Raw genomic sequence first — 15,118 nt, 5'->3', positions numbered from 1 at the left:
CACTACTATAAAAAAATTCATCCTCCAATGATTCTTAATGACCATTAAAAAGGCAAGAGGAAATTTGTGTTTGTACAGGAATTTCTACTCATGGTTTTTGGAGACCTAATGTTTTCCATTGGTATGAAATTGAGTAAGAAGCAATTGGAAGGATCTGATCTCTTCCAGTCTAGCAGTAGTCTTCCTACCCACTATTTGAATAATTGGAACCTATCACAAGAAATTTGGTTTTATTTATGTGAAAAAATTCTGCTGCATCCAGAAATACGATCTCTCAGCCTGGCAACATTTTCATTTCAGCTTTGGTAAACAGCAGGGGCATTGTGTTAAAACTAATGGAGAACAAACCAGTTGGGTATCAAGCAAATAGCATTTGTTGCCCAAAAATTAGGCTAGAAGGAATTACTAATGTGGCACAGCAATCAATTTTTGAAAAACATTCAGTGCCTACCCAGTATGCTGGTGAGCTACAATATAATGAACATGAGATGTTGTCAATAGGAGGGAGATCAGAGTATTAGTGAGGGTTCTCATGACCTTATGGAGACAGTAACAAACTTGGGACCAAACTAAAGTAATATTTGCAAAGCAACTAACTTCTGTTCTAAAATAGACCTTATCTGGAAGGATACAAATAAAAGAGGACTCCACATGTTCCAGTCAAGTCAAAGACTGAATAATCAAATGTTAATTTTTCACAGCCCCTGAGATCACAGTAGGTCACAGCTTTTCCCAGTAGAGACAGCCAACCATTTATCTGTATCCTGCTAGCTGGCACTGAGACCTCTTCTGCATATGCTCATATATAATTCTATTCACATATTTATTCTTCTTGACTGGCAAAAGTGAAAATCAAGGCTGACAGAGCAGAGAATATTGCAAGCTTACTCTCAGAGAAGGGGACTAGAAATATTTAACCCAGATAAAAAACAGAAAATAAGGAAGAATATTTCTTTTAGGCAAATGCATAAGGAGTGCCAATTCAAAAGCAATGGGCTTTGAGTTCTGTGAAGCAAGTTACAATACTTTTTTGTTATATTCAGAATAGGTTATACTGAGGAAATTAGGCCTGAAAGACTAAGAGGGCAGCTGATACATTAAGGAGCTACCATTTTTATTCAAGTCCAAGTAATTCCTAATGCAGTATATTTTCACATTAGGTGAAAGCAAAACACTTTTAGGAGATTTTTAAAAACTATTTAACTATTTATCCTTATAAGAATTTATACTCAGTTCCTCTAGCAAACCAATCTCTAAGAACATACTGAAAGTGAAGCAAAACTTGCTGTTGAAGACTACATATGGAGTCATATGCAAGACAGAAGACTTTTGACATTGTTCTTCACTTGCAAGCAGTTTCCCACCACGAAGACCAACAAAATCCTTGAGTATTTCTGGGAGTTAAAGCTCAATGATTTGTTTCTAGTCTCATATGAATCACAACCAAGACAAATATTATAAATCCTTATAAATATTATAAATCCTAGCCACAGATCAGTTACTTGCTTAAGCTACTTTTAATTTCTCACTCCCCTAGTTGCCCCCACAGCCTCTTGAAAGCATATGAAAGACACCACAGTTAATCTGCTTTTGAAGCTTGGGAAAAATAAATTACTACATGAACATCTCTTCAAAGTAGATACAAAGTTAAATCTGTATACACTTAATTTTGAAAAAATATTTTAGAAGACAGCATATAGCATCACATGTAAAGCTGAGTCCTCAAAATGCAATTTGTAAAACATACGTGTTCAATTTGTGCAGATTGCATAAAAAAGTTCAGAAAAATGTGCAGGCAGGCATCACAAATCACCAGCAACCTTCATGGCACTTGATGTCCATTTCTCAGAAGTTCCCAGCTGCTTTAAGTGACCTCATCTCACCTCTTAACTTTGTATCTACTTTGAAGAAATGTTCGTGTAGTAATTTATTTTTACCCAAGCTGGGTAACTGGCTGTATGCATCAGCTGCTCTCTGGCCCTTGGCAGCAGGGTGGGAGGGAAGCCCTCTGCCAGCATTCTGCTGAAGCGTAGCTGCACCATGAGGTGGCCACACTTCCCAGCTATTCCACAGCTGGAAGATGCTGCCTTGTCAAACAGCCTTATGTATGGTCATAAAACCATCTGTTAACCTGTGGGATAACATTGCTATGTAAGTTCTTTTCCCTCCCCCCATTTATATTTCCTGATTTGTTTCTGTGAATCATTAACAAATATGGCATGCAGGCATCTTAGATTTCATGTAGCAGGCCATGTTTAGCACTTTTACTAAACTCAGTTATTTCAGGAACAAAAAAAAAAAATAATTCCAAAAATTCCCAAGAGGGTCATATTGCCTTTCTTACTTACCTCACCCTCTCCTTTGGCAGCCAAGTAATTCATTTCTTGTACATCAACAAGCTTGATGATATTGCATGCCATTGGTGCTCCAACATGACCTATTAAATACAGTAACACTTCAATAGCCTGATGCTTTTTAGTCAGATTCTGAAAAAAATAAGCTGCTTACACACTGAAGAAAGATGGAAAACTGATTTCTGGTAGCTTAAATTTGCCAGGACTGCAACATTAAATTCTCAGATATCCCCAAGAATGTTACAAGCTGAACCATGTATTAAAGCTTGCTTTTTCTTATAATCAGGATCCTCACTCTACAGACATATTTAAGTAGCAGAAGTCCCATACAGTTTCCATTAGCAATATGTATCAGTTAGGGAGCTAGAAATGTAACAGCTCAGGGAAGTGCACACGCTTGATTCCAAACACCAAAAAATGCCATTTGTATTTCCACAAGTGCCTTATACACAGAAGATTTTTGCTTGATATAAACTACAAGGGTTAATACTGTGACCTCCCCTCTCCTAAAGCTACTTCAGCTTACAAGAACAAATCCTAGAAGTTTGAATTACTGAACATTCATAGCTATTTAGAGTAGAAATGTCAAGCGATCTCTTCAATTATTTTTATTTCACTTGAAGAAAACCAATCTTATCACTCATGATAGGTGAAGAATAAATAAAGTGATCAGGGAAAAAGTTAGTGAAGATTAAACAAAGTGATCAGGGACCTCTAAAAATTTCACTAATCCTAAAATTTAACAGACAGGTACACAGCTGAACATCATACCTGCAGTCCAGTCACCAGGCAATGACAGGGAGCATCCAGCTGTGCATTCAGTCTGTCCATAACCTTCATAGAACTAGAAGGTGAAATCAAAATATAATCTAAAGACCATTACTTTTCAACACAGTTTCTTCATTAAAATGCAATTAATATTATGTTTATTTTCTTCTAATTGTTTAAATTTGAGTGTACCAAAACCCTCAGCACCTTCTAAAAAACCCCCTGAAATATTAGTTTTATCACAATACAGTTTTAAATGCTAATATTCCACCTTCAGTTCCAATATAGACTCCAAAGTTTCACACAGCATGTGACACCTGTGCAGACTAAAACAGAAAACAGCAGAAGAAGCAAGAAAGAAGTGAAGAACCATAGCACTAGTAGTGACTTCATTCACATAATTTAAAAATAGGCTTGTCTGAGACAGCCAGAAATGGAATCCCTATGCCCCATGACAGTTCTGTGATTGCTATACATATGACAGGCTTCCCTTTTCTATGTAAAACGCATTGTTACACCAGCACACTACTAAAAAACTTCAGGAAATTATGGAAGCCTGACATTTTAGATGATTTTGCTTTCTATCCTTGAAATTTAATTTTAATTGAATTTATTTAATTTCAACACATTTGTTCTATTTTATGCCATTGCTGTTAAATTTTACCTCCAGAAGCTTATACTTTGAAGAGGCTCTGAAGATAAATGCAACATGTGCAATTTGATTCACCTCATGTTCAAAACAGCAACACTACAATATTACCACACTGATTATTAGATTTTCTACAGTAGTTAAAAATATTTCTGTAAACAAGGCAAACTCCAGAAAATTAAATAAAGTAGGTAATTTATTACTTACTGCAGTCCACAAAAAAAGTCTTTCCTAAGACAGGTCAGCTAGTTACTTCAGTTAAAAGACTTTGGGATGAATACAGAAATTTCAGGGGACTGAGAGAAACTCAGGAAAAGAGCACGCACTTGTATCATCTCCAAGAATACTAGAAAGAGTTATCCATATAATCAGACTGCTAGAAAAGCTCTAACAAGGGAGCTCTCTAAGGGAGAGTAGAGATGTTAAACACTCCAGGAGCCAGGTGTTAAAATATTTAGGGTTTGGGACTTAAGGCCAGGCAACTCACCTGACAACCAAGAGCTGCTCTCAAGAAGGTCAGTACACTTGCAGACACAGGTGCTGCTCCTGTGATCATCAGCTTTACTCTTCCTCCCAAACTTGCCTACAACAGACACAAGATACTGTGGACACCAAAAGCATTTCAGAAATATTTCCAGAGTCGTCTTCTATGACACCCTTAGCCACTGTTGGCATACAGTGCCACCCACAAATGGTAGAGAGTAAAAGTGTAGTCCTGCTATTGCAAGCTGTTTTTCTTGCAGTGTTTCTAGTCTCATTATTGGCTGGAAGATACAGAATCTCAAAGTATCTGTACATGGTGTCACTGCAATGCAGACCCTGCAAAAAGGAGCTTAAGCCATGGTCTTACAGTGATGGCTTTATATTTAACTGCCTTGTGTCAGTTTCTCATACACCCTGAATGCTACAAAAAGCAGCAACATAGGCACGTTGTACTGCCAAGGTTAAGGCCATATCAAGTGAGTGTCAGATATAACAGCAGGCATGACAAACAGGGAGAAGACAGTGGGAGTTCCAGGTGGCACTGTATCATACTTAGCATTCTTCCTTCAGAAGGACAATGTTTGCTTTCAAAGCAGTAAGAGAGAAGCACCAGACTGCTTCAGAGTGACTTCCTTAATACAGGTAGGTGATACTACAACAACTAAGGGAATTGAAAAAATGAGGTTGAAAATAAAAAAACAGCTCTGATTTTTACTCTGAGTAGTCAGGTAGTCTTAACTTAGTCAAAAAGCCATACCAAATTATAAGTATGAAATCCAACAATTGCAAAGTTTAACTCAGAGGCTTTCAAGCATACCTGTATTTTACGGAAGATGACTTTATCCCAGAAACTGTTATTTCTAACTATGCCACTTCGGAGTTCTGCTTCTTTCCTCTTGGAAGCAAAGTCCAACAGCCACCTCTTTATTGAAGAATCTGCCTGCCCAAAAATCTATTAAGAAAGATGAACTATGGTTAGAATTCTCATAGATTACCATTCCCTTTTTCTTACATATGCATGCATAGAGACTCTTAACAGTGAAAACCAAATAAATGAAAACAACCTTTATTGATAGGCATCTTAATTGTAGTAAGAAATATTTGTGAATTTTTATTTTGACCTCAGTTCAAGAGTTGAAATCAGCAGTTAATTCTTGATATCCGTCAAACTGTGTGATGTTGTTTCAATGCATAATTTCTTCATTAACATGTATGAATGAAAAGGGATGGTTTACTTCTCTTTTCTAGTATCATCAAAATCCAAATTAAGCATAATCCTCAGCTTTTTCTGAAAAGAATCCTACCATAATACATAATGCAAAACATGGTGTTGTGAGGAGATGCAGGTCACTTCAGAAATACCAAATGGAGATCTGTCTTGCATATACAAATTTGCCCTTTAGATCACTTTGAAAAGTCTCCTTCTAGTTGTTCTCAGGAAAGCAGAGAGCAGGCTCAACAGCAAGCCAAACATTAGTACATTCATTTGGAAAGAGGAAGACTCAGCATTATGACTGAAAGCATGCAGAATGCAGCATTATGCCCCCCTGCTATGGCAAGTCCCCAACCTGCTGGGTTCACATGCTAGGTCACTGCAAGGGTGGGTGAGGTGGAAGCCTCAGACTAAAGAAGCAAGAGGAAATCATGAGAACAAAGTCCCAAGCTTTGACTGTGCTTCTCAAATTCCAGTACAGAATGTGTGAGCAGAATAAGGAGTTACATTTTAAGTACTAAAAGCTAGTCTCAGGTTTTCTTCCCCTCCAAATGGATTCCAAAGCCAAACAGCACCTTGTGTTACTTGGTGTTTCTCTAGCCTCATGATCAGAGAAATTTCCTGGCTAAGACAGCATAGACAGCTCTGCCATTTCTTTAGCAGTCATAGGATTTATTATATCCTTTAGCTCCCCTGGCTGTACCCTAAAAGGAGTCAGTCACTCATATGCAAAAGGCCAGTTAAAATCTGAAGCTCAGGAAAGAATCTACTTTCAAATTCCCATCTCAGTTAACTGTGAGCAGGCACACAGCACACAGAGGAGAGTGAGGCTACAGACACCTCCCCAGCACTCCCAACTGGCTGGTCTACAGTTCTCCCAGCTAGAACACACTCTGGCTGCCATGTAGGAAATTTGTCTGTGTCCAGCAAACACAGGCAAACACCTGACCTTGCTTTGCAAATTCCACTCCATGAGTCAGATGCTAAAAGTGTGGCATGCAGATGCCAAGCCTCATTTTCGTGTTGTAGACTAGACTTGAATAACTTGCTCAGAGCAAACATTAAGTCATGAATCAACACAGAGAGAATCAAGTCCCCTAGTCAGACTTTTCAACACTAGTATTTGCTGCCTGGAAGTGTTTTAATGCAACGAGGACTATTCCCTGCATTTTCAGCTCTCTTTTAGAAAGAGATGCACACATTTGTTAGCACACCAATTTAATATCCCAGACACAGCAGTTACTCTTACTCTGGCAGCAGAAACTTTAAGGAGTCTTTTAAAAGCCTGCACTCATGCCTGTAGACTTACCTTGTCAAACATTCTGTTCAACAATCTTGGTACTACAGGAAATACAGTTGGCTGCAGTGTTTTTAGGTCATCCATGAGTAGTCTGATATCCCCTTGAAAGAATCCTATCCGGGCTCCATGGCACAGAACCACACACTGTTAGAAAAAAGTAAACACTCTGAAAACACAGGAGGTACAATGTGTTCCAGCTCTGTATGTAGGACAGTCCTATGCAGTGTGGATTGACCTTAAACCCTCTCAACTTCTGGACTAGTTTTGTAGCATTCTCACACTAAGACAGCACTAGAAAGATCAAGTAGCAAGACACATCTGGTGTACACAAACCACACTTTCAAGCTTAGCACAAAAGTCTCTATCCAAAAAGGACAGTTGGTCAAGTGACTCAAGAGCTAGCAAAAGACTGAAAAGGAGAACTTCTCCATTTGAAATAATTAGCAAGCTTATTTAAAAATATTAGACTTGTTTGTCCCCTGCTTTATACCTAGAAATTCTGCATTTTATAGTCCACGCATGCTATTTTACTTGGCCAGTGAGGATTTCTGCTTACTTGCTACTTCATTTCCAATCCTTGCACTCTGGTTTTCCTTCTCATTTCACAGGACTGATGTGAGCAGAGGACTTATTCTTGATCAAGATGCTCTTCAGAAGACTCTAGCAGAGCCAGAACTTATTTCTGTATCACTTCAGACCCACATAAAGGTAGGCAGACTAAATCCTGTTGTGTTTGACATTTTCTGTCTAGAAACCAGAAGACTAGGAGTTCCACCACCTACTTTACACACCTCACTTTATTTTCCTACTTTTTCAGTGTTTAACATCTCTCCTCTCCCTTGTGTTTATACCTATCTGCTTTTCCTTCATTCCCTACTATCCATCCTCTTATCTACTGCATGAGACATGCTAAAGTGTCACTTTCCCCTTCCACCTATATTTTAGCACCATCTGCTAAAAGCAGCAAATACCAGTCCTTATGGACTGAGCAGCAACTGCCTTTACTAAGCAGGAACAGTATAATTGTCAAGCCAAGCTCACTGACCCTCTAACTTCCACATAATGCCAAAAGCAAGGAAAAATCAACTTTAAAACAGGACTGTAAAGACTGGCTCTCACAGAGCCTGTGTTCATATCTACCCCAAAGAGCAAGAATTCTTTTCTACATTCTACCAATAATGTATTGGTTAACTTCCTTATGTAATTATGCCACCTATTTTGTACAGGCAGAGGAATACTGCAATCCAAACACTCTCTTAATTTTTTCTTTTAAAATGAAAGCTCCCATCCTGTTTCCTGCCTAATCAAGAGCAGAGCTGTTTGTATGTTCTGGTGCAAGACAGGGGAGTAGAACAGACATGGAGGTGTAACTGATATCAAGGTGACCAGGAAGAAAAAGTGCTGAATGCCCAAAAGCACCTGTAGACCTCAGTTGTGTACTATCCCAAATCTTTGTGGCATACATACACACACAGACACATATATATGCACACATATGAATATAGACATTTTTGCTTATATATGTATACACAGAGACCTTCTACAGAAAACTTAGGATTCCTAATGGAAGTCATACAACAATTTCTAGCTTCATATGCATTTTTCATGCTTGCATGGATGCTCCTTCTATAAAACTTCAACATATGTATTTGCAATCTCACCTGAGGAAGAGGTGTTAATTCAACTTCAGTAAGCACAGTAATTAATACATCAACTTCTTATATCCTGTAGAGGCACAACTGCAGGAATTACATCCATTCAATAATGAATAGCACCCAAAATGGGCCCAGAGGTCTTCAAGACTGCCAGCATTAAGACAACTGCAGCCATTTCATTCTCAAAAATTAGGCCTCAGATTTTGCTACATGGTAAAACAAGTGATCCAAGAGAACTTCAAAGTTTGTCATTGACATGGCCTTAAAAGCCACTTCCATTTCCCAGAAGAAAATTACCCTGAAACAAAATCTCTTCCTCTTTACTGAAATTTCTTGGAAGCAATGGTGAATTAAAATTAGTTTTGTGTAAGCAAACAGAATGCCTCCTTATAATATACATTTTTGAAGTTTGCAGACTAAAGAATGGCATGGATTTTTAATAATGCATTAATTACACTGGAGGGAATTTCTAGGCAGTGTACATGTGCTAAGGGATTGCCTCATGTTCTAGTAAACCAGTTTCTAATTAACCCTAGCTCTAAGGTTAATGTTTATATTCTGGCATGAAAACCAATTGCCTAGAGCTCATCATGCACTGTTTATGGGACACTGCTTTCCTGAACCTTATTTCAAGCTTTCACACACATTTACAAGAGTCAAGAAGGAAGAGCATATTTCACCTGGATGCACTCTGTAGGAGAAGTAAGCTTCTCAGTAATTTAGTACAACAAACAGATGCTTACCTCAACAACTCTCTCAAACATATGAGCCAGGGGCAGGAATGATATCAGCACATCATCAGAAGAAGGTATAAATGATTTCTGGAAGTGTTAGCAAAAGTTTAATTCTCATTGAGTCTATTTTGCCTAAGTTAAATACAACAGTAAAATCTAGCATCTAAACTCTAGAACACAGCCCCTGCTTTAGTTTTGCTTGTAATGAAGCTGCATTTTTTTTTTATTAAGGACTACAGCAATGACTTTCTAGCATGAGTAAAGACACACAGCAGAAAAAATAATCTTTTAGAGTTGAGTATAGTGACCAGATTATTACAATTTATCATTTATAGAATTCTGAGAAGAAATAAATTCTGATATAAACCACAGAGTTCCACTACATATATTGAGAGTAGGGGAACAATAGAGATTAAAATAGCATTGGTTTGAAAAAAATATACTTTCATCTAAGATTAGGAAGTTTGTTTACCTTATTTACCCCAAGGTCAATATCAAAAGTACCTTACATGAGGTAACTGTGAGACCAGTTGCTTAATTTAGAAACAGTACTCCTTGCACTAATGAGAAACATTGTAAGCCCATGGCAGAACATAATCTACATTCACATCAGGATCATTGTATCACTTTGGTTACAGCAGAACAGATTGGAAATCTGTTGGGTTCTTGACCCTGGCAGAATAGCCAATACACACTGACTTCTGACTAGTGGACACAGAGTGCTGTCAAGTAACATTTTCACTTGGATCTTACTACAGCTTAAGACCAAAGTTAGCGATTTCAATGTTTGTTTTACTCATGAGATTACTTCCCTTCAAGCAAGTCCACAATGTTTATATTTTCAGTTTACCTCTGTAGATTTCATAAAAGCTGAAGCATTGCTGACAATGTTTTGATGAGTGAGCATAGCTCCTTTAGGGTTTCCTAAGGAAGAAGGACATCAGGATTCAACAGTGAAATTCAGATCCTTGAAGTTAAGGTAGCAGTGGCAAAACTAATGTGATAGCATTCTTTGATACTAATACATTTCTTTGTGTATCAAATAAATAAAACACTGTCAAGAACAGCTGGCAGCAGTTAAGTAATCAGTTTATGATGAAGTCTTATAACTTTTTAAGGAGCCCAAAACTTTAAGAAATCATCATATTTTTTGATATGTCTCTCACTCAAAATTCAACTCTTCTGTGAAGATGCAGCTATCAAATCCAGATTAATTTCTGTTCTCACATCTGTTTTAAAAATATAGCTTGCTGCTGTATTCTTTCCTTATGCTCCATGCCAGTGGGTATGAACTTCACAAATGTCAAGTGAGTGACATCTAGACAGTCTGTTTTGGTCTTACAGCAAGGTTCTTATGGAACAATGGAACTATGGAACAGTGTTGCTGATAAAGTACAAAAAAAACACTAGGGAATAATTGATAGTCTGAAGTCTGATGCAGAGCCCTTATTGTTATGTAAATATAAATTCATTATTTGTTTCTAAACCCAAAAACATTAACACCTCCACACCCTAATACTGCAACTCTGTATTAATAAAAAGGAAAAAAAAATTAAAAATCCAAGGGAACTTTACTGTAACACTACCCCAGCTACTACTTGCCAAAAAGGTGCAGCAGCAGGGGAAATCTTGGAGGGGAAGTAGGAGGGCTTCTGAATTAATTTTGCACATGCAGAATAATAAATTCCATGTAATGTAATGAGGTGTACCTGTTGTTCCACTGGTGAAACAGATGACTGCTAGATCTTCTGGCTTTGGAGGCTACAAGAGTTAAGAAAGTATTAGTATGGTTAAGACAGCAAGGGAAAATATTTTCCTGGACAAAACATCAGGGTACTAGTGTTATTTCTGAGCTATGGGAGATTTGCTAGCTTGATCTAAAGAATGCTAACCAGCTTCACATTGTCACTTGAACCAAGTTCACACTTACCATAGGTTTTTGCCTGTGTGCTCTTCCTAGCTCCTGCAGAAAGGAGAAGAGAGAAAGTGTAGACATAAACATGTAGTTTTCTTGTTTTAAATTTACCAAACATTATTAAATACCGTAATACTTCATTATTTAGACTCTCTGCTAAGGCATTTTAACTTGTATAGCAACCCAGTGCAGCAATTCCTACCCATGGCTGGAGGGTGGATGGGAACCAGATCTTTAAGGTTCCTTCCAACCAAAGCATTCAGTGATTCTCTGGTTAATGTAAGAGTAACAAAAGCTTTAAAGCACATTTCAAAAATACATAGAATAACTACCATGTTCTACAAATGAAAAAGTGGTAAGTTATCTAAAACTGACAAGGCTTTTCTGGCTAATAAACTAGTAGTCACTAGGGAAGCCCAAGGTTATGATAAGACAATCAATCCTATACCTCATGGAGAAGATGTGCCACCAACAATTATTGGTTAAATGAAGGAAGATCCTTTCATTGGTGGTTTGAACTCCTATACAGGAAAAACTCATCCAGAACCATTCTTCCTCCTTAGTTATTCAGGCCTGACCACTGATGTTAGGGCTCTTTAGGCAGAAGGGAAGGAATACCAAAACAATCCTTTTACCACCAAGGGTATAGCAAAAAAGAGGAGACATTCGCAAGTCAATGTTTAGTATCTATGAGCTTTAAAGTTTCAAACCAAGACTTACTACTGTCATGCCTATTTAAAACTAGAAACAAAACTACCTTAAGGGCTTATGCAAGTTAAAGAGGTCCTTCTGTTAAGTGTATCCTTGGAAGAAGGGTAGCTTTGAGGACAGATGAACTTCACCACTGCCTTTACATTCCAATTGCACAATAACAGCACATTCATTCCTTCGAACCCTAGAGTTCTTTAGTATCATGTACCTCTAAGATTTACCCAATGAGGGTTAAGACAAAGGGAATGTCTGGAAAGACAGTGAACATTCCCATACCTGTAGGCTTGCCTTTTTGAAAGAGTTCATTATGCAAAGATTTACCACTATGGCAACATAGCTGTCTGCTCAAAACAGCACCTCCACTTGATGTACCACTGACAAGCTCAGTACCTCCCTATAACCTGCTTTGAGTAAAATCTGAGATTTACTGAATATACAGCTGAAGTCTCCAGACACTTGTTATGATCTCTTACAACAAAACTCCACTATCTCTTCACATTAAAGAGCCATTTATTTACTCAGCTACAAGTAACCACATGATACACATTGGGCATCAGAAACTAAGCTGATGGCTTCTAGGGCATACACAGCAGAACAGTTCACATAACCCATGCACAGCTGAGCAAGAAACTCAAGCCAGAAATCCAGAAAACTACTCAAAGCTAGAAATAGTCATTCCAGTCTAAGCTCCTAAACAGCTCATAGTTACCTTTCAAGAGACACTCTAAGTCTCCAACCTCTTAAAAAAAAGTGAGAAAACTTTCCTGCTCACTGAAGGACTACAATTACTTAAGCTTGCCTCTAACTTCTTGCCAGAGATTTAAACAAAAGGCTCTTGGAACACCTATTTACTTAACACTTGATGTTTGCATTAATGAAATAAGAGTTATATACTACTACTGAACATCACTACTTACGCATACAAACATTTTCCGTAAAGGCAACATTTACCCTCAGTTTTGTTTTTCCATAGCTGGAAGATCCAGTGGAAAGCATCTTCCTCTGTCAAAAACTGCAGTTCAGCTCAAGGAAAGTATTTTATTATAACAACTTACAGTTGGACCACTCTTTTTCTAAGTTTAACCCAATCCTTTGGCCAGTGAACTGTAAGCCATTTAACTCTAGCCCTACTTCATGTTTTTAGCCCTGTTTCAACCTGGCACTCTTAATGAGGCCAGTTTGCTAGTCAGTCTTTTGAAAGAAGGTGAGCTGATTTTTGTATCTTTACCAGAAGGTGGCCCTATTAACATAGCTGTCTTAACTGCTATGAAAACAAGTTCAGTGAAATGAGGCATTTCACACTGGCTACTGACACCTGCACAAGACAAGTACATTTATCTGGAGATAGTCAAAGCCTAGTGAGCCAAGCCTTCATCAGAACTACATCTGAAACCAGGCTAAACCCAATTTCATAATCTCAGAGCAAACATATACCTCATGCAATTTGATCCTGGAAGAAGGTTCTCCAAATGAGTGAAGTTATGAAATAAACTTGCATAAGAGATCTACACACACAAAAACTACATGCAAAACCAAGACTTGACATCAGGTGGTTAATTAAAATGATTGCTACTTTCAAAGTCTGAAAGTTCATTCCCCTATATCACCATAACCTTATCCTGTAAGAGGCTGACTGACATGTTCCTTCTCCCTCAGAAAACATCTTGTAGATTCAGTGTACAGGGAAAAGTGCCATTTTTCACAAGACCAAAACCCACACAGGCTCTCCTTGAAATAAGCATTTCTGAAATATTAGTCACAGTATATAATTATCACATTATGCTTCACATGGGCAAGCCTTAACACTGAGATCTAGTCATCAGTCTTGGACTATGTTAACAAGCTTTCACGCTGTCATCTTGGTATATCCACTTCTATACTTTGAGCGTTGTGAAACACTATTAGCAAGTTGTTCTCCTCCTATTATTTTTTATATTTTTGAGTAAACTTCAATCCAAGAGATAGTTAAGGATTTTGAAACTAATCCATGGCAAGCAAACAGGATTAAAACAGTTAAGCATTCTTACCTCTATTTGTGTCATGCTGAAGACTTCCACACCACACTTTTTACCACGTTCCACAAGATCCACTTCAAAAGAGTCCATGATAACAATGGTGTTGAGTATTGGAGTTTGTCCCTTTTCCACACTGGTTAGCAGAAGTCTGGCCTTGTCAGGTTTGTCACAGAAAACCAATGACAAGTCAGCTGATGAAAAAGAACTATATTATCAACATGACAAGTGCAGCTTAGACTAGATCCATATGTACTTCAGTATGTTGCAATGGAAGGCTTTTCTGAAGAAGGCTACAGTTCTGCCCTCACTCAGCTCTGCCATCCTATATTCAGTTGCTGAGCTACTGAAAGTGTCCTACCTTTGTTCACAATGTATGTAATAGCTTCAGCTCCCAGTGTATCATACAGGGGCACCACCACCATGGAGAATGCATAGCATGCCTGTTCAATGATGACCCACTGCACAAGGAGAAGAGATGAAAGTCACTACGTTTTGTTTATTGTAACAGACCTCCAAGAATGATTCATTTTAAAGAATCTAACAAGGAAGATATTAGGACACAGCTCACATGGACAAGTCCTTTTAGAAAGTGGCAGTTTTTATTGTTTTTTCACTTTGAATACCTACTCAGTTTTTATCTGTGGAAGGAAGAAAAAATCCCCAAGTAATAACGAGCTCTAGGAAAGAATCCAATAAAATTCAACCCTATCCCTAAAAGTGATATTAAGTACTTTTGAAAAAAGCAGTTAATATTAACTGTCTCCTTAATTTACCTACTAACAGAAAGACTCTGAGCAAGAGTACTGCACTTTTTATTGGGTTTATGTTATTGAGGTAGGCAAAGCTTTCAATTTCCCTTATTACTATGAATCAATGAAGGACTCACTTATGTCTTGACCCCACATTAAATTTATGTACACAGTATTCTTACCCCTACATTATGCACATCTCATTTGATGGTCAGACATGCAAATAAAGTAAAAGTCCTTTGGAGAGTCATCCCCAGAAAGTTTCTCAGCATTTCTCAAGACTAACCATTCTTCTTTATAGGAAGACTTCTAGTAAAAAAAATGCAATTACATCCCTGCAAGCTGCAGTAAGAAGGATTTACCTGCTAACAAGTATAGTACTCAATAAACATAATGAACATTGCAGCCTTATGATGTGTTATGAGAGTTATGCTTTACAGCCAGCCTATTTGCACCCAAAGTATCATCAAGGTAAGACAGTAATGCAATTCCTTTTTTCTGATAGTAACTCTTGGGTGTAGTTTGTAACCAACTAGCTACACCAAAATACAGAATAGCATGCAACTTCTCAA

At 37.8% G+C, this 15,118-nt stretch overlaps 1 protein-coding gene across 1 annotated transcript in view; it reads right to left on the bottom strand.

Annotated features, from left to right (window-relative positions):
- The window catches only part of ACSL1 (acyl-CoA synthetase long chain family member 1), a 38,131-nt gene that overhangs the window by 3,331 nt on the left and 19,682 nt on the right, over positions 1-15,118 (bottom strand). The window contains exons 6-16 of the mRNA XM_059471106.1: positions 14,156-14,255; positions 13,810-13,988; positions 11,087-11,119; positions 10,866-10,917; positions 10,007-10,080; positions 9,166-9,243; positions 6,777-6,911; positions 5,072-5,206; positions 4,259-4,354; positions 3,126-3,198; positions 2,349-2,437 (exon numbers count right to left, since the gene is read on the bottom strand). Of these exons, the coding sequence (XP_059327089.1) occupies positions 2,349-2,437; positions 3,126-3,198; positions 4,259-4,354; positions 5,072-5,206; positions 6,777-6,911; positions 9,166-9,243; positions 10,007-10,080; positions 10,866-10,917; positions 11,087-11,119; positions 13,810-13,988; positions 14,156-14,255 (1,044 nt within the window). The remainder of the gene's footprint in view (positions 1-2,348; positions 2,438-3,125; positions 3,199-4,258; positions 4,355-5,071; positions 5,207-6,776; positions 6,912-9,165; positions 9,244-10,006; positions 10,081-10,865; positions 10,918-11,086; positions 11,120-13,809; positions 13,989-14,155; positions 14,256-15,118) is intronic.

Source organism: Ammospiza nelsoni, chromosome 4 (genome assembly GCF_027579445.1).
Source record: "Ammospiza nelsoni isolate bAmmNel1 chromosome 4, bAmmNel1.pri, whole genome shotgun sequence".
Taxonomy (NCBI): domain Eukaryota; kingdom Metazoa; phylum Chordata; class Aves; order Passeriformes; family Passerellidae; genus Ammospiza; species Ammospiza nelsoni.
The sequence above is the reverse complement of the archived record's forward strand: the minus strand, read 5'-3'. Positions and strand labels throughout refer to the sequence as shown.